General features: G+C 40.3%; 1 protein-coding gene across 5 annotated transcripts in view; it reads right to left on the reverse strand.

Moving 5' to 3' along the window:
- Pcca (propionyl-CoA carboxylase subunit alpha) overlaps positions 1-20335 on the reverse strand; it is a 301425-nt gene that overhangs the window by 195425 nt on the left and 85665 nt on the right. For all 5 annotated transcript variants that reach the window (XM_040741316.1, XM_040740935.1, XM_040740593.1 and 2 more), the window contains exons 7-8: positions 15305-15436; positions 3136-3172 (exon numbers count right to left, since the gene is read on the reverse strand). In XM_040741316.1, the coding sequence (XP_040597250.1) occupies positions 3136-3172; positions 15305-15436 (169 nt within the window). The remainder of the gene's footprint in view (positions 1-3135; positions 3173-15304; positions 15437-20335) is intronic.

Genomic DNA, 20335 nt, shown 5'->3' on the forward strand with positions numbered 1-20335 from the left:
TTCTATAAATGTAAATGAAAATAATTAAGTCCAAGAAGTGGCAATGGAAACAGCATTTCCAATACAGTATAACATTTACATATGAAAAAAGAGAACCTACCTCTAAAAATTATAAAATATGAGTTGTAATTATAAGAAAAACTTTAATAATAAAAAGAAATACCATTTCCAAAGTGGATGCCACATAGAAGAAAACATTCCAAAATTGGAGCTACAGCTATATTTAAATAATAATAATAATAATAATAATAATAATAATAATAATAATAAAGAGTCCTGTGGTGATATCTTGCTTGTACAAATAAAGCCTGTCTGAAGATCAGAGAATGGAGCTTGCCGCTAGCTAACCATAGAGGTCTGGAGGTTTGTACAGACAGGCAGGAAGTGAGACAGCTGTGCAGAAACAGGATATAAGCAGGGAGCAGGGAGAAAAAGGAAATCACTATCTTGTCTGCTGAGACGCTAAGGAGCTAAGGTGTGCTGTGGCTTGCTCCTTCTCTCTGATCTCTCAGCATTTCCCTCTCTATCTGACTCTGGCTTTTTATTATTTAGACAAATTAAAAACTCCAGTTATAGTGTCCAATAATTCCTTTCTAGCTATAGCAGCATATAGGTACTTCCAGAAAATAAATACAAATTTGAGAGAGGGAAGGCACAAGAAACTTTTATTTTCACCACGTAGCACAAAACGAGGTAAAAGATGACAGTCTCTGAGCAGGGCAGAGAGTGCACAGCTCACTGGGAGGGCATGGGCCCTGCAGTGTGAAGCCCAGGCCTTGCTTCCCCAGCAACACAGAAGAAGAGAAAGAAGCCAGAAAGAATCACAGGACACAAATCTCAAAAGATAAGATAGAAACTGGCAAAAAACAACAATAACAACAAAACGGGTTCAAAGATATGCTGCTTATAATTCTGTTTCCCCCATGGACTCAATGTCCACTTTAACACTTAGGTGAACTTAAAATGGCCATACAAATCAGAATTATAAGTGTGATATACCTCAACAATAGTAGAAAAAAGCCTGCTATATCACCAAATGGCACACCCATATGTCCACACACACATACACACACATCCAAGCACGCACGTGCGTGCACGCACACACACACACACACACACACACACACCTAAATACTGTGTAATTGATTCTGGAAGGCAGAACTTAAAAAAGGGGGTTTCACATGTTTCTGCATAATGTGGAAGGGATTGCTGGGAAATTCCTACAGCCTTGTAAAGCCGATGACCCAGCTTTTTTTTTTTTTAACTGTGTTTCATTTCACTTCAAATTTGATGGTTTCTCTTCCTTCCGGTCTACTGAGGACACTACAAGCTTCTATTTAATAGCCACGATCACAAACTTGTATTTCACAAATGAGAGGGAACAAGGGAAGAATGAGAAAAAAAAACCATAGGGAAGAGGAAAGAACCATCAAGAACCCACCCAAGCATGAAGGAAAGAGGCTTGAATGGAAGTCAGGTGACCTCAGCAGAGGAGGAGACTGAAGACCAGCTTCCAAACGCTGAAGAGCTAAGTGACTATGGTTAACTGGTTGGCTGAGAAGCCACAGGTATTAAACGAAGGTGGATGGGAGCAAAGGCTAAGCATCCACTGTTTCATCAAAGGAAGTGTTCTTGAGTGGAAGATGTGTGATTCACAGCATGACATGTAATTCTAGATTATCCTCTAAGCTCTTTTTGCTTTCCAAAGTTCCTCATAACATTACAATAATGATATTACATATTATCTAGTACAAGATAATACTATCATAGACTGTTGGGTAGGTAGTGATATCTAAACTGTAACTAAAAAGAAGCCATTTTGAGTTTGAAAGTATATGAATAAAACTAAGCTACTTTAGGAAAATCTCAGAAGCCAGCTGAGTGTTTCTTGGGGAGTGGGAGCTACCAATGAGTTAACCCACAGATAGCAGTGTTATGTAACCTAGCAAGTCTCACTGTGAAATTAGTACTGAAATGCTTCTGAACTTCAAAGAATTAAACAAGCAAAGAAGATGTTGTCAAAAGATAAAATATTATATATTCTGGTCTTAAATCCAAGGCAGTTTTCCAAAACAAACAACCAAGAACACTTAATAATGAGCAAAATCAAAACAATTTAGCCATACACCACAGAAATGAGACACAATAAGTCAAAAACCTTTTCCAATCACTAAAGAACTTTAAGCCTAGCTTAGGAGAACACTAGACTGAAGAACTCCATGCTAGCTTGCCCCATTTGTAAGACAATATTAATGCCACGGTCACTTTGGACCAATGTTTCTACATATCATGACTAATCAAATGCTACATATAATGCCAAATCAAATGCTCTCCCACCATAGACAAAAGTACAAAGTAACAAGCCACAGTGAGAAGACGAGGCTACAAAAATATTAGTATGTGGAATGCTAGAAAGCCTGGCTGGGAGACACAGCAATGTTGTATTAGTAAGTCTGTGAATGCTGCGTAGCTCTGTGTCCCCTGCCTGTCTACGACTTCCACCTGACATAAACAAGTACGGATGTAAACAAGTACCGATCTGACTCTTTTGCAGAGCTTTGTTTTCCACCCCCAGTTTTCCCATCAGCAAACATTGCAAATACAATTGTGTTCACGAGTACAAGGAATATGCTTGAAATTTAATATACAACAGCCTTAAAATTAGGATGTCCAGTTCTTACCTCTTGCTTTCTATTGCATCTTTCCTAGCAAGGTTATTGAGCTGGTATTCAACATTTTAGGAAAAGGTAAAGACTTGAACAAGACTATCAAGCACATTTTAATTTGAATCATGTGTGCTATGTCCTGCACGTTGAAACAGACAACATTCAATCACTCACTTAAAAAACACACATTGCATCCAATCTTCAGGACTCTTCCAACCATTACTTGTTTTAATTAGTTAGTGATTTCATCTTATGAAAAAGCTAGAGGTAAGATCAAATGACTGCAAATCCTACTTTAATAATAGAATATGGTAATTCAAATGATAAATTCTCCCAGATCCACAAGTAATCAGAAACTGAAAACTCTTAAAAATATTATTTGCTCTGTGGGAATTACTTATTACATGTTTGCTCAACCGTATCTGCTGAAAGACACAGAAACACTACCAGAGTTAATTTAAGGACTTACCAATTTCCCTTGCAATTCTGACAGCTTCATCTGCATCCTGTAAAGGCAGGAAATGAGACTCAACATTAATCCCATGAGGCATTGCACAATGTCTTTAGGGCAGTCATATATCGCACTACTGTCTCCTCTGATTCATTTAATGTTCAATTTTACAACCTTCTAACCCTTTTCATTCAGAGAAATGTAAAATTAATACCATAAGCAGAATGTAAATTCTCCCTCGTCGTTATTGTATTAAGAAACTCAAAGCAGTTTGAAATGAGCTGGCAGGAAACATGACCAGAATTGCCAATGATTCGGTGCAGTTGCTGGAATTTAATGGCAGAATTTAGATTTTTACAATCAATACTCCGTTGTAAATCAGATCATTAAAGCTTGTCTGCAGCCTGCTTGACTATTTACAGGCCGTGTTTTGCTGGGTTCTGTCAGCAGGGGGAGTTGACTGTCTATTGTTTGGGAGGAGCTCCACCGATTTCCTAGAAATAAGTAAATACTTAGTACCCTTAGGAATTGTCAATTGTTTTTAAAAAGACAAAACCTCTGCAATTTCCATTATCTTTTTTTTTAATTTTTTTACCCTTTTTTGTCAGGTGCATATTTTACCTGTACAGTTGTAGCCAGGGGCATGAATTAAAACCTTAAATTCAATGATCATACGGTAGGAGGAAAAAGGTCTCAAAGAGCAAAGGAAGGACTCCTTTCTGAAGCCCAAGGCCAGTGTTCACTGAACCACTTATCACCAATGGCACTTGGAACCCTGAGCATCTAAAATCTGCCCCAGCCTAAGCCGTTCATCTGCCGTGATGATGACGTGCGCTGTGCAAACTCCATGGACAGATGTTACATGTAATGACAAAGAGAATTCTGAGCTTCAAGCCACTTTCTCAATTCGATTATTATTTTTTTGTGTGTAATCCAGTGGCACAATATGAGCTGCCAGCCACGTTCTAAAACCACCAGTTGATAAGTATGCAGAAACTTTTACACAGCTTCAAAACCTTCGAGGGAAGCCTGGCATTTTTTTAAAGCTTTTTAATTACTACATTTAAAACGAAAAGCAATCACAACAGAATCCTCCCCCAACTGGGACTAGGGGAGATAGATGGTTCATTTTGTCCACAGAAAGAAAGAAAGAAAGAAAGAAAGAAAGAAAGAAAGAAAGAAAGAAAGGAAGGAAGGAAAGAAAAGAAAAGAAATTCTTCCTTAAAAGTCTTCAGTACCCAACAGCATCCCTGAATAAGGAGGCTGGCAGGGGAAGTTGTCAGAGAAATTTAATTTCCTTTCATTAGCCCGTCTGCTCCACACATAGGAGCTTGTTAAGTTCAAAGAAATCCTGAAAACGACATCAGTTCTAAGTCTTTTTTTCTCCAAGCAGTCACATCTGCTAATGAGATTTTCCAAATAACAATTGTTTTCAAGTCAGAGATAAATCTCTACCTAGCCCGCCCCCTCAAAAAAAAAAAAAAATCAGGGTTTACTGTCTTCTACACCTTGATATTTGTACTGATTCTGCACTCTCCAAATTTTAGCTTAAAGGGATAAAAGTCCATGGAAGGGTCATTTAAGAATATTCCTGGTTTCCACATACTGAGTTGGGAGGTTCTTTGTTCCAGCCAGTGACAGTTATTGGAGAATACTTGCCTTTAACAGCCTCTCGTCAGGAAGTGTTAAACCTGCCAAATGCGAACAATTAGTGCCTCTTGAACAAAATACAGGAAGAGTGAGGGGCTGATGAGGACAGGATTATAATCAGCTTGAAGGAAACTTTTAACATTTCAGTCCCTGTGGAATGGTGTATTTGCCAAAGATGGTCCCAGAGAAATTAAACTGCAAGCTAAAAAGCTTGGGACCCAGGGACAGCCAACAGGCAAGGTTGAAGGACAGTACCTAGAATCCATTTCTCCCATTTTGTCAGGTATTTATATATGTACAGGATACACACGTGTGTTATGTTTTACATGTAAGGACAATTATATTTGTGCACAGCAAAAACTTCCCAAAATCATTTACATGCCACAAAACAATCTCTCTCTCTTTTTTTTTTTTGGTATTTTTGCTGGAAATTTATTTTAATTCATTTTACTAAGTACATAATATTTATGTTTAAATAAATTAAAGTACAATAGGGTATTGGTGAAGAATCTCCCACGCACACCCATGGCCTTTGTCCATCCCGTCTCCTTCCTGTCTCCTACTCCCCTTCCTACTGCAACATTCTAGGTACCCTTCTGCAGACTATTGTCACATACTGTGAGCACACAGGAAAAACATACATGCTACAACACAAACTTAACTTTTCACTAAGGCATATATTTAAGTTTTCTTACTATGAATATCAATTTCTGCAACATAAACTTTTAGATAAAATCAAATTGCCTTAAAATTAAATTTTCATTGGTCACTCACTAACCCAAAAGAAAAAAAATCATTGAAGATTTATTGTGTACTAGACATTATAAAACATTACTAGTGTTTCCAAAAAATACTAAATGCACTCAGCTCATTTAGCTATATTGTGGGCTACATAAAGCTAAATTGGAAAAGATTAAAAACTCTAGACAGTTCCTAAGTCAATAGAACTAACATATGACACCAAGGAACCTCCTAACCTCCCTACAGGGCTACGGATAGAATAAAGCATTTAATAAAGCTCTGAAAGACTCACCAATCAGTCAGAAAAACAGATGACTAACTCCAGAAGAAGAAAATAAACAAATCTAAAGGAATATACAAAACATACCCAGCTCAGCAGTAGAAGTTACACAGAAGATGCCACTGCGGATCCAGCAGACTGATGTGAGCGCAGGTATAAGCTTAAAGCAGCACATCACACCGCAATGGCAAAGCAAAGACGCAACCTATGTGCAAATAGCTGCTGGCATTTATCAAACTTTGAGAGCCTGCCTCTCTTCATCCACGGATTTTACTTGTAGAAAGTTATCCTATGGATGCCTCCTTCACATGCATGAAGAAGAAGGAAGAAGAAGGAAGAAGAAGGAAGAAGAAGAAGAAGAAGAAGAAGAAGAAGAAGAAGAAGAAGAAGAAGAAGAAGAAGAAGAAGAAGAAGAAGAAGAAGAAAAGAACTTAGAAAGAATTTATTATTTTCAGTTGTGATGTTCTGAGAGGCAAAACATCTGGAAAACAATTTAATGAACCTTCAACAGAGGATTAATACATAAGTAGTACAGTGATTGAAATGGCATACCAAATGGCCATTTAAAGGAATTATGATCCATGTGTTTTAGACACTAATCCAATAAGTGCTTCCTAGCAGCTGGTTTCTGCCTTCTAGAGTCCCAGCCCATGAAGAGAAAAAGAAAGTCAAGCAGACAAGCAAGTCAACTGAGAGAACTGGCATGAACATTTCGTGGAAACAGGCAGAGTAAGAGGAAAAATTGTTTGAGATTGTCAAAAAAAGGACCCTCCTGATGTAAAATCTGAAACCCATGCATAAAAACAGCTCAGTGTTGTGGGGGTGAAAAAAAGAGAAAGAATGTTCAACAGAGACCCAACATACAATGATATCATAACTACAAAAGACTTTAGTGTGTTCTTGTAACAGAAAGGGACACAGCAGGGAGAAGACCGGTTATGATGGAAGGCAAGGCCATTCCTGACTGGGCCTTCTATGACACAGCCCAGAAACTCAAAGGCTTCCCATGAAGGGAGATCATGAATTGGGATGGGCTTTCAGAGGACAATTCTTAAACCCAAAGAGATGCAGGAAGACACGGTATATACAGCAGCAGCACACTCCATATGGCTTGCAGGCTTCTGAGGATACAGGGGAGCGTCTGTGCAGACAGTTTAACGGCCCGGCAGCCCTGTCACAAGCTGGGGTGATGGGGACGGACACTTAACACTTACGTTCTTGGGAAATTGGTGAAAATTTACTGTAAGGATTATGATTCCATCCTGCATAACACTTTCATAGTTTAAAACCAAAATCTGCATGCTTAAAAGTTTTTTTTAATTATGCCACAATTGTCAAGGCATCAAATGTTATCAAAACAAACTAGTAACAAGGTACGGTGGTACATACCTATATGTGCAGGAGGCTGATGCAGGAGAATGGTGAATTCATAGCCAGACCATGTCTCAAAAGTCTAAACAAGAGAGGAGGAGGAGGAGGAGGAGGAGGAGGAGGAGGAGGAGGAGGAGGAGGAGGAGGAGGAGGAGGAGGAGGAGGAGAAGGAGGAGAAGGAGAAGAAGAAGAAGAAGAAGAAGAAGAAGAAGAAGAAGAAGAAGAAGAAGAAGAAGAAGAAGAAGAAGAAGAAGAAGAAGAAGAAGAAGAAGAAGAAGAAAGAAGAAGAAGATTTTCCTAAAATCTACTTAAATCTTTTCATGGCAGTTTATTGACTTAGAACAAATTTCAGACTCCTAGACTAGGCTTCAATGCTTCCTCACACTTGCCCAAGCCCCAGCACCAAGCCCAGCCCATTCCACCTAGCCAGCAGCCTCACCCCAAACCTTAGGCTCCCCCAACCTTTGTCTAACCTGCTGGCTAAGTTCAGAGAGAAATTCTCTTGTCTTTCATCAAGTCACACTTTCTAAGACTGGCTGCCAGCAAGGCTCTAGAAACACAGAGAGATGGCAGCTACCACCCACGCTCTCATGGAACACACAAGGCACACAGGCAACATGGTGCACGGACATACATTCCAGCAAAGCACTCATATACATAAAATGAAAATTTTATAGAAAGAAATTAAGGAAGAGAGAGAGGGGGGGAAGGAAGGAAGGAAGGAAGGAAGGAAGGAAGGAAGGAAGGAAGGAAGGAAGGAAGGAAGGAAAAAAACTCAGCTTTAGCTTAGGAGTAAGGAAATGGAGGACTTCGCTCTGGCTACCCTTTGTGGAGTTAGTGAAAGAGATGACCTATATGATCCTCCTGCCTCAGCTTCCAGAGGCCAGCGCTGCTGCTGCCCAGCGTGCAGCTTTTGACTGCATCAAGAAGAAGCGGGGTGTAGTAATTGTGTTGTCAACCTTCTGTCACTCCATTCTCTGCAAGCTCCACAGGCTGGAACTTATAGTCTAATCTGTTCAGCGATGTCTTTCAAATGTCTAGCCCAAAGCCTGTATGTGCCAAGCTTTCGGTAAGCAGCAGTCACATGAAAAGTGAAGGAATAAACCAATGACGAAATGAAGGAACACTCCAGGGTTGACAAGGAGCATAAGTGGGGCATTCTAGGTCAGAGGAAAAGCACCTGGGCGTTGACGGGCTTCTGTTCCCCTTCAAACGCGAGTCTCTTTAGGGCATTCATAGGGCTCCCACTCCAGGCCACATCATAGTCCCTTCCCAGGGCTCCCACTCCAGGCCACATCATAGCCCTCCTTCAGCTCTGACAGCCAGACATTTCACAGTTAACCTCCATGGGCAATGAATGACTGGATAGTCTTGCTCTATCCTGAATACTTGTGCTATATGATGTCATCTCAAATGTCGTCCCAAAACACCAAGTAAGCAACGGGTCAGAAGGACTTAGCCAAGCAGGATTCAGTCTATTTCCATATGAACAAAGCACACTGCATGAAATTCTGCTCACCTGAGAAAAACCAAGCCCAGTCAGTACCTTCCCTTGTCTCTAGATACTTAGTCATTGCTGACTTGGAGTAAGCAATCCCAGTACCACCCCTTATCTGTAAATGCCTATCTGTAAACATTTCTGTAAATGACGACTAACATTGCTTACTTGGAGTAACCAAGCCCCAGGACCTCATCTTGTCTCTGAATTCTTGGCCTTCGTTGACTCAGAGGATCCTCCTGCCTCACCTCCCAGATTCTGGGATTATAAGTTTGTACCATCAAGAAAATTGCTCCTTGTAAAATAGACAGTGCTTCCCTACTGCTGTTTTCCCCTCTAGAGATATATGTTTAATGATGTATCTGAGGGAAAAGGTTTGCGTGCACATGGATGCAGGTGCCCTTGAGAGGCTATAACTGTGAGACTCCTGTTGTTGGGTCCTCTGGGTGAGGGGGTGTGTGTGCTTAACCACAACCAAGCCACCTCTCCAACAACCAAGCCACCTCTCCAACAATGCCCTATTGCTAGCTGCCAATAAAAGTGCATCACTGAGTTGAAAATGGGTCTCTCCATGGCAGCAGGTGTGCAAACGAAAGAGCTGCAAGTTTAAACTATGCAAAAAAGCAACGAAAGCCAAGTTCACTCCAATTATAGATCCTAAGTTTTTTAAATAAAAATATAAAATAAATGTTAAACTTTACCAAATATAAATTGTTCATATTCATTTAAAAAAAATCTGCTAGGCAAAAACATCTTTAACATGTCACAAATCGAATGTGACAATATTCGGAGAAAAAACAGGAAGGGGTTACAGGGGGGTGTGCATGGGGGGGAAGTGTTAGAGGGAGTAAAGGGAAATGGTATGCTTACGTTACATTGTAACTTTGAAAAATAAAAATTCAACAAATTAAATGTATCATTGAAAGTGAAGAGGAAGAACAGGACTTAGGGCTGGCAAGGTGATCAGCAGGTACAGGTGACCTTTGCTTGAACCCTGGGAACCACACAGTGGAAGGGAAGATCACTCACCATGGCATGCATTAATGCACACACAGAAAATTAATAAGTACAAGAAAGATTTTTAAGGAAAACACGGGGCTGTGTCTGATATACATTCTTAGCTGTAGGACATTCTTGAGACAGGTCTCAAAGGTAAATGCATAAGACATGGAAAATATACAAATATTCGGGGCTAAGTGTGTTGCACAAATATCGTACAATTTACTAAAAGAAAATGATCCTAGGCAAGTCTACAATTGAACAACATCTCCAGCCCTGTATGAAAATATTGTTAACCCTTCACATGGAAGATAACCAGTCTGCACTCCTCGACTAGTCCTAGAACAGAGTTAGCAACTGGTTTTGGGAGAAAAAAAAATACCACTGTGAGGAAGGACCATATCTATTTACACAAACTAATTTCCAAACTACACAATAGAAGTGACACAAGTGGAACATGGTGACACATGCCTGCGATCCCAGTCAAGACAGAGAGGTCAGAGGGGGCATGAGTGAGTGAGAAGCCAGACCGGGAGCTAGAGCAAGACTCTGTCTCGATTAAAAACAGAAAGAAGTAAATAAAGTCAAACAATAAAACAAGGTACATAAAACAACTCATTAATGCTGGACCCAGAAAAGGGTCCTGGTATTAGCTTTTTCCAATTACTCAGAGTCAGGACAGCTGAAGACTCTACTGTAGTATAAGAGGCCCAGCTACCCACAGAGATTATTCTAGAAGAGGGTATGGAGAAACTGTGGTAGCCCAAGGGGTTGAGGACACCAGGAGAACACATCCCACAGGATCAACTAGCCAGTGCTCATGCAGGCTCATAGACACCGAACCGACAATCACACAGTCTGAATGTGTCTGCTGCAGGTCCTCTGCACGTATGTTACGGTTTTCGGCTCGGTGCTTTGGGGGGGCTCCTGGCAGTGGGGATGGGGGTATGTCTGAGTCTTTTCTCTTGGGACCCCTTTTCTCCTGCTGGGTTCCCTTGTCCATCCTTGATGTGAAGGTTTGTGCTTGGTCTTATTGTATCTTGTTGTTCCGTGTTGGGTTGACATCCCTGGGGAGCCTGCTCTTTTCTGGGAGAAGTCGGGGAGGCAGATCTGGGGGAGAGGAGGGACGGGCTGGGAAGAGTGGAGGGAGGAGAAGTTGAGGTTGGAATGTATCGTATAAGAGAAAATTTTAAATACATGTAACCTTCCCATACCATGTCCTGTGCTTTACACCCTCTTATGATGCTTGAAATGGCCAACATGGCACAGACACTAAGCCAATGGTTATTACATAGCATCATTGAGTGAATGGAGGACAAACAGCCTGTGTATGTTCAGTATAGTCAACCACATCTTTATTCCTAAGTATTTTCTAACCCAGCATGATAGGCTCTGTAGATGCTAAAATCAGGAACACTCAGGTTTGAAGTTTGACTGTGCTTTCAAAAACCTTGGGATAGTTAGTATACTCTTCTTTTAAGTTATTAAAACACCACAGTAAACATAGCTGGAACAAGGCAATAAATAAAAGAGAAATCATATTTTTATAAAAATACAAAAACTTTAGGCATCATTATTAAATAACTTTTTTTGCTTAGCAGGTAGAAAATATTACCATTTAATATATTATTTTCTAATTTCTAGGATAGAGTTGGTTTCCATTTTCTTCTTTTATAATTTTTAATGATTTTCTTCACAGTAGCTTTCTTTCTATTAAAGCAAGACTGAAACTTTTATTACTTTTTTCATTTGTTTATTTATTTTGTGGAGCTCAGAGGACAACTTGTAGGGAGAGGTTCTCTCCTTCACAGTTAGGTTCTGGGCATTAAAAATCAAGTTGTGAGGTTTAATATCAAGGGCTGCCTGACTGAAAAACTCATTTAAGTATATTACTATACCCTGCTCTGTGTTGCAATTGGGTATTACTACTGCCTTTTTTAAAGATTTATCTTTTTGGTTTTTTTTTTTTTTCGAGACAGGGTTTCTCTGTATTGTTTTGGAGGCTGTCCTAGAACTCACTTTGTAGACCAGGCTGGCCTCTAACTCCCAGAGATCTGCCTGCCTCTGCCTCCCGAGTGCTGGGGTTAAAGGCGTGCGCCACCGATGCCCAGCAGACTTATCAATTTTATTTATGTGTATATGTGTGTTTGCCACACCTGTGAAAAAAACATAGCCTGAACCATGAGTAGCAGAGTGAGTATTTAATAGTGACATCATGATGAGTGTGGCTGAATTTACCTGTCTTTTCGTTGACAATCTTATTTTATTATTTATGTGCAAATCACATGTGTGCAGAAACCTATAGTAGCAAGAAGAGGTATGAGATTCTCTGGAGTTTTAGGTGATTGTAAGGCATCCAATGTGGGTACTCAGAAACAGAGTCTCTCAGATCCTCCGGAAGAGCAGCAAATGCTTTCAACTATCTCTCCAGCCCCATGCCTCTATTTTCCTTTTTTTAATTTTGACATGGGGCACACTCTGTAGCCCAGGTTGGCCTTGAAGCAAAGAAATCTTCCCATCTTAGTACCTAAGTGCTGGAATTATAACACAGCACTTAGTAATTCCTATTAAAATGCAATAATGATTCAAAGACATTAAATTCATGTCCCACAAAGTCACTTTGTCAGTGTTACAACTATAATCATCAGAGACTCACCCTCTGCTTCGTAGCTGACATCCAATGCATCCGCCACCCTACTGACCCAACCTTCACTGTCTTTCTCAACATGGCCTTTACCTCACCCCAACACTTTATATAAGGGCTCATCGTTTCCTGACTGAACAAAGGGAAGAGGATTCCAATTTGAGTATCAACCTTAATTTTTAACTCTAGGCTACATTCATTAATTCATTTGACACAGGACTGGCCTCAAACCCACTGTGTAGCCAAGGATGAAGGTGAGCTCCTCATGCCTAAAGTACTGGGATGGTCGTTTTACTCGGTGGTGGGGATTGAACCCTGGGTTTAAGGCATATAAGCACTCCACTTACTGAGCTACATCCTTCACTCCTCGGAATGACTTTTCCTCTTACACGACTGTTTCATGTTAACCATTTGCATGGAACTGGCTAGAGGATCCCACAGCCACAAGGAAAGCCTCTGCACAGAACTTGTGGTCACACATACCTCAACCCTCACCAGCTCTCTTGCTGTCGTCCTTCATGCTATGCTGGAGGGGACCCTGCCACTCTGCTTCATGATCCTCCAGGACCATGTTTTACCGACAGCCTTGAGTCCCAGCAACACACTCCCTTATACCTAACGCAATGCCTCCCACCTACTGCTTAGCTATAAACCTGGATCCAATGCCCTTCCTATATGGTTCTGTGTCCACTGAGATGAGTGTTACTGAGATAGACTAAACTGTCTGAATGTTTGTTGGCCCCTTGGGAACTTCAAGCTCTTTGCAATCAGGGTAAGTGGCAAGCAACTGCCGACTAATTCCTTTTCCTTACCCTAGAACTCTGCTTTCTTGTACAACAGTCTCACATTATAATCTTTGCTTTGATCTCCATTTCCCAGGAACAAGTTAATTAGATGATTTCTTAGTGATTTTTCTATTGCCATGACAAATACCATGACCAAGGCAACTTGAAACAGTTTAATTTGGTGCTCACAATTCTGAGGATAGCAGAATCCATGACCATCACGGTGGAGAGCATGACAGCAGGCAGGCAGGCATTTTACTACACATGTAGATGGAACTTATATCTGATCAACTAGCAATAGACAGAGAGATAACTGGGAATAGAAAGGCCTTTTGAAACCTCAAAGCCCACCACTAGTGACACACCTTCTCCAACATGACCACAACTCTTAATCCTTCCCAAACAGTTCCATCAACTAGGGATCAAACATTCACCCAATGAGGCTATGAGGGACATTCTCATTCAAACCACCCCACAAATGATAAATAAAACTAAACTTGTTAAAGACAAACAAATGGAACCAGATGGCTGCTTGAAATTACATTTTAAACATTCATCTCTCTCTCTAATGAAAAGGAAATCCAAGAACTAAGAATAAAAAGAGGGGAAAGAAGGACAAATGGAAGAGAAGACTGTTCTACAAGTTGTTTAGTGTAAAACAACACACTTATACTTCATAAAGATGTTTTGATCCTGTTTATCCTTTATTACCCATAATTACCCCACCCTCATTTGTCCCTTTCCTTCATTTATTTATTATTGGTTTTGAGACAGAGTCTCATGAAGAGTAGAATAGGACAGCCTCAAACTCAGTATATAGACGAGGTTAACCTTGAACATCTGGCCCTCCTCTCCGTTAGGATTGTAGGACTCTGCAGAGCTGAGGACTCAACCAAGGTTCTGGGCATACTGAGCAAGCAACCTAACCAACTTCATTTTATCTTCAGGCCTCTCCCCATTCTACTTTCATGACCCTCCTGCCCCATATCTAGGAGAAATATTTGGAATTCTGAGTCTGGCTTACTTCACTAAACATTATCATCTTCAGTTTTATGAATTTTCCTACAACCGACACAATTTACTCTTTTTTAAAGATATATTTATTTATTTATTTAATGTATATGAGTGCTCTATTTGCATGTACAACTTAATACCAGAGAGGTCATCAGATCCCACTATAGATGGTTGTGAGCCACCATGTGGTTTCTGGGAATTGAACTCAGAACCTTTGGAAGAGCAGGCTCTTAACCACTGAAACATCTCTCCAGTCCCCCTAATTTTTTCTTAATGGCTGAATAATAATATTCCATTGTGTAACAGATATAAATAACACACTTTCTTTTTATGTTGTACAGCTTTGATGAATAAACATGAGTATGCAGGTTCTCTGTTGTATGATGAGTTTGATTTCTTCAGCTCAATAGCCAAGAATGGTACAGATAGATAGTATGGTAGTTCTATTTAGTTTCTTGTGGACCCTCCACACTGATTTCCACAAGTTTCCAAAAATTTACATTCCTAGCAATAGCATTCAATATTTATAGCTGTCCTATGCACTGGAATACATAGTTAATATTATAACACATTTGAAAAACTAAAATCTAAAAGCCAAATAAAATGAACTGTCAAGCCTATTTGGAGAGGTTCCTTGTACCTTTGTGATAGAAAACCTCAACATTTTTGCCAACCCCAGCCCTGAGAAACTTAGAAACTGTCCAAGATCTGCAGCCATGCGGGCTTTCTTGATATGGCCAGTGTGTCCAGAGCTTGATATCAAGCTATCCAGAGTGGCAGACGCATGGCCGCAGCATACATAGGATGCCAAGGGAGACAGGGTCTCACTATACAGTCCTGGCTGGCCTGGAACTTGCTATGTAGACAAAGCTGAACTCAAGCTCAGTGAGATCTGTCTGTCTTTGCATCCCCATGTACATTTCTTCCAATGACAATACAGATCAACATATACTCATTACATACAATGCTTTCTCCACGCTCATAGTTTATACCATTGAAAACAGTCTGACTTAAACCACTCTATTTTTTCTCATATGTGTGTATGCATGTATGTATGTGTATACATATATACATATATACACACATATATATACATTCATATATATGTACATATATATGAACAATAATTGTATTTTATCCCATACTTGTCACAGAATGTTTGACTGAGGACACGTACCATGGAGACTCAAATGAAAGCTTCTCACCTTTACTACCCCATCAAAACCGGGGATTGTGTTGACTTTTGCTCTCTTGGCTAATAGTTTGCTTTCTATCTTGTCACCCATGGCTTGAATAGCATGAGTATCAGGTCCAATGAAAGTGACATCTGCTGCTGCCTGAGGAGAGAAACAAACTGAACTTAGTAACAGGACACTGTGATATGAAATCATGATTCTTTACAAAGAAAAGCTTATACAGGTATGCACTATTATAAAACTGTATATTGAATTACTACTTTCATAGCCGATGTTAAAATAAGGATATGAGGCAATATATCAGCATGCAGATTATAGTATTACAACACAAAAGAGTGAAGATAAATTAAACAATGCTAGGCCACCGAGAATAAAACAGTAGAGAATACTAGCTTGATGTGAACAATACCCTTTGAAAAAGTAACTTCCATGACACCTATAACGTGCTCTCACTAAATAAGCAGTACACTCACCCTTAAATTGCCCTGTAAATCTCCATATCATCACTGTCTTCCACAAAGCACAAGAGAACACAAACACCCACGTTTATTAAATACTAGTTGTTGCCCAACTTTGAGTTAAATGTGGTGATCACACAAACACCAGCAAACTGAAGGGAACATTAACAGATATCTGTAACTCAGAGGAAACCAGTAATGTTTACATCTTGTATCTGCAAAAGATGCAACCAAGATGTGGGAATTTAACTGATACAATTATGGCTTTAATTAAGATCAAGCCTGGGGACTGAAGAGTCAGCTCAGCAGTTAAGAACTCTTGCTGCTCTGGTGGAGGACCTGAATTTGGTTCCCAGCGTCCAGTGGTAGCTCACAGACTCACGTAACCTCAATCCCAAGGGATCTAAGGCCCTCTTCTGACTTCCCTGGGCACTAGCCATACACATGGTACACAAAATTAAAAAAAATCTAATTTTTACCTGAAAATGGATCTACCTGCCTGTGTTTATATCACTGTAAAAAAAAAAAAAAAGATACTAATGGGGGAAAAGTGTGACTAGAAACATCACAAAGGACTAGGTGCTTAGTGTCAGCAGAGCAAGACCAGAAAAGGAGGACAAGAGTTTGCTGAAATAAAGGATAAGGTCATGGGATCAGTAAATGAAGCTAGCCAAATGTGGTGGTACACTCAGAGGCAGGTGGATCTCTGTGAGTTCAAGGCTGGCATGGTCTACAAAGTGAGATCCAGTATAGCAAGGGCTGTTACATAGAGAAACCCTGTCCTGAAAAAAAAAAAGAAGACAGAAAGCAAGGAAGGAAGGAAGGAAGGAAGGAAGGAAGGAAGGAAGGAAGGAAGGAAGGAAGGAAGGAAAGATGGAAGGAAGGAAGGAAGTTAAACCCAAGGCAGGGCAAAGCAGATACATCACCAGAGTAACTACAGCAGTGTGCAGCTTGGACTGCCCTTCCCCAAAGGCTGAGGAAAATTAAAACCACCCAGAACAGAAAATGGAAGTATAGGAGGTCATTAATGGAAGGGTTATGAGTAAGACACCTGTCTGAGAGATTAGACAACATCTTGACTTGCACTCATGTGCAGGGTGGAAACACAGGCCCAAGCTGGGATACAAATTGCTCTAAGTATCAGATAGAAGAGAAAATTAAAAAACTACCACTGAAGTCGGGTTATGATGGCACACACCTGTTAAGCCAGCATTTGGGAAGTTGAAGAGGGAAGAGGGCAAATTCAATACCAGCCTAGACTACACAGTGAGTCTTTATCTCAAAAAAAAAAGTACAATTAATATTATTCCGAGAGAATATATTGGAAAACCAAAGTCTTTAAACTCAAGATGAGTAAATATTTTTCCTCCTACCCAAAAGCAGATAGAAGAAAAGAAAATTCAATTTGAGTCAATTGGGGGGTAGGTAAGCAAATACTTCTGCCTTGCCAGTAGGGTTGGAGTAGATAAAATGATGAATGGAGGGGATCCTCTCCTTCTTCTTCGAAAGCTTACATCAACTATAAAAGACAAATCAACTACAGAAAAGCATATAGATTATGCAACCTTTGTTGCATATGACACACAATGCTACCTTCATAAGGAAATGCAAGCCAAAGAAACAGCTAGGCTTGAGTGTTTTTGTTTGAAGATGTTGCTTGTGAATTTGAAAGCCGGGGATTGAATACAGGACCCTTAATCTGTGGGAATTTTATCACTGAAGCACTCTTTCCTCAGTATGTAAAAAAAGAAAAAACTTGGAGGGTTTTTACAGAGGCTTTTGAAGGTCTGGTGGAGCTTGGTCAGCTTGAAAAAAGGCTGGGCAGGGCCGGCGCACAATGTGTTGTAACTCTAACTGGGAGAGACGTAAGGAAGCCTGCCCGTGCCCCTCGGTCTCCAGCATTTCTCATGTCAAGATCTTCTGACCTAGTCAAGAAAAGCCAAGTAAATCCTCTGAGGTTTTATAACCTCTGAGTCTTCACAGGAAAAGGTGGGAGAAGGCCAGGGGGACCTTCTGTTTGTGCTGGGGGCTCAAATTCCTTCCACTTCTAATATCAAAGATGTCACATATAGGTATAACCTGGCCTGAACCACATTGATAATTGCGTGAAACACAAAACTGAGAGGTCCACTATCCGCAAGCTGAGAGAGAAAGAGAACAGGGATGGTAAGGCAGGTCTGTGAGTGCCAGTGATACTGAAACTCAGCACCCACAACCACTGATGTTAGGAACTGCAGAGTCCCATATAAGAACTCTCTCAGGCCATGCTGGATTTTCATGAAATGCAATTCCATCCATGTTTTTATCTGGTTTTAACAGTCTTCTTTGAATGGAAACAGATGAAACGTGAATCTGCTCAGTGTAAGAAGGCAGGTGACCTCTTACCTGCCAGGAACCTGTGTCTCCACCAGGATGAGGAAGTCACAGGCAACAGGGCAGTAATATATGCACTTCTGTATCCCAAGCTGCAACTCACGGGACATGACGCAAAGGCAATAGGCAACAATCATACTTCAACCAACAATAGTCTTTTCAGATTCTCATTTTACCTGCAAAGCTGCATGACTTTGTCATCAATGCTGCTTTAAAAACCACTGTGCCCAGCAGATGCAATCAAGTAATCAGAGTGCCCACACAAAGAGTTTAAGAGATAATACAAATGAGAGTATCCAAAATACGCTATGATTACAGAGCAAGACTTGTGATTAACAGCAGCCCGGCAACCTGGACCACTGATTAACCAGGCTTTCCACATGCATTCTAATTTAAAGAAAATGACTTCCTCCAAAATGTGAAATTATCCCCCAAAATGCTCACATCAAGTATTTAGTGACTATTCTTTATCCCGCAGAACACAGAAGAGAAATATCCACTAAGTAAGTACACCAAGTGAGTTCTTAGACAAAGGTTTGAGGGAAGCAACTTTCTTTTTACCAATGTGTTTCAAAAGTACTCTCTAGGTCAGAATTCACATATAAAGAAAATATCATTCCAGACTCCTGACTCCCTTACCCCAAAATAATAGGCAGACAGACAGACAGAGAGACAGACAAGAAGGAGGGTGTTGGGAGATGGCTGAATAGTGATTGAATAAGTTGTATCAAAGCCTCAAGTCTCTGACTGGAGTGAATGATATGATTTTTTTACCTTGAAACCAAATTTCATCCACTAGAAACTTTAGATGTGGTACTGTTAACTCTGTTATCCATGATGAATATGAGATCTACTTCTAAAAACATACTTTCTAAGGTCCTTTTAAGTCTGATATGAATGGTAAGTGAATGCATATAAATGTCTTTTAGTGGTCATAGAAGTGGGGATTTTCATTATCATTGAAAATTAATGGTGATTCACAGAAAAAAAAATCATGAAAAATCCAAAATTGCTGCTTCATTATTCTACTTATTTTCTAAATTCTATGATTTTTATGGTTCTGGTAAAGTTTTGACAAGAGAATGGAGAAAAGAGGTGAAGTTTGAGGGTTATGTTAGGAAAATAACGAGCCTTAACTTACAGCAGGCTTTGTGTTAGAAATGAGGACAGAGGGAGATGGTTCAGTGGGTAAGAGTTCTTGCTGTGTAAACATGAGGATCTGAGTTCAAATCCCCAGCATGTAGGTAAAACACCAGGTATATTTACGCCAGCACCTATAATACCAGTGTTATGGGAGGGAAAGACAGGCAGGTCCCTGGGGTCGCTAACTCATCTAATCAAACCAACAAGTCCAGGTTAATTGAGAGATGCTGTCTAAAGGTATATGGGAGAAACTGACAGACCAGGATACCTGGTACCCTCCTCTTCCAGTCTCTCACTGGTGCACACACACAGTAGGGATGACCACTTATATAAATTTTAGATGATAAACATTTTCATTGAAAGAAATATTTCAAGTTAGCAAATTGCTCATCAATGAATACATATTGTTTTCAAATGCATACACTTTAGGATCTAACTGCTGCTTAGAGACACATCAACCGGGGTCACACAAGAGACAAAGGACAATGGGAAAACTGCTAAACTACCCAAAGGACACAGATTCTAGGTTTCAATGATATTGTCTGTTTTGAAAAGGAAAGAAAGAAGGAGGGAGGGAGGGAGGGAGGGAGGGAGGGAGGGAGGGAAGGAGGAAGAGCTCAGAAGTCAATAGAGAAAGAAATTAATATCACATATGAAGGTAAGCCAAATAGGAAGTGTCAATATAAACCCCCTAACATTCTGTCACAAAGAACATTGAAGAGACTGGACAGATGGCTCAGTTGGTATAGTACTCATCACACAACTGTTTTTTTTTTTTTTTTTTTTCTTTTTAATTTTATTTTCCAGTTTAAATTTAGATAAGAATCAAGGTTGCTTCACAAGTCAGTTCCAGGTCCCTCTCCCATTCCCTCCCTTCCTCCCGTGCCCTCCCCTCCCCCCCCATCACACAACTGTTAAGACCTGCATTCAGATCTCCAGTAAAAAGATCTCATGTAAAAGCTGGCCACGGCAGTGACCATGGCTGTAACCAGCACTGGGATGATAAAGACGGGAGGCCAGCCAGTCTAGCTGAATCGATGAGCTCCAAGTTCACTGACATGGGTGG

This window comes from Mesocricetus auratus, unplaced genomic scaffold (genome assembly GCF_017639785.1).
Source record: "Mesocricetus auratus isolate SY011 unplaced genomic scaffold, BCM_Maur_2.0 Super-Scaffold_2245, whole genome shotgun sequence".
Classification (NCBI taxonomy): domain Eukaryota; kingdom Metazoa; phylum Chordata; class Mammalia; order Rodentia; family Cricetidae; genus Mesocricetus; species Mesocricetus auratus.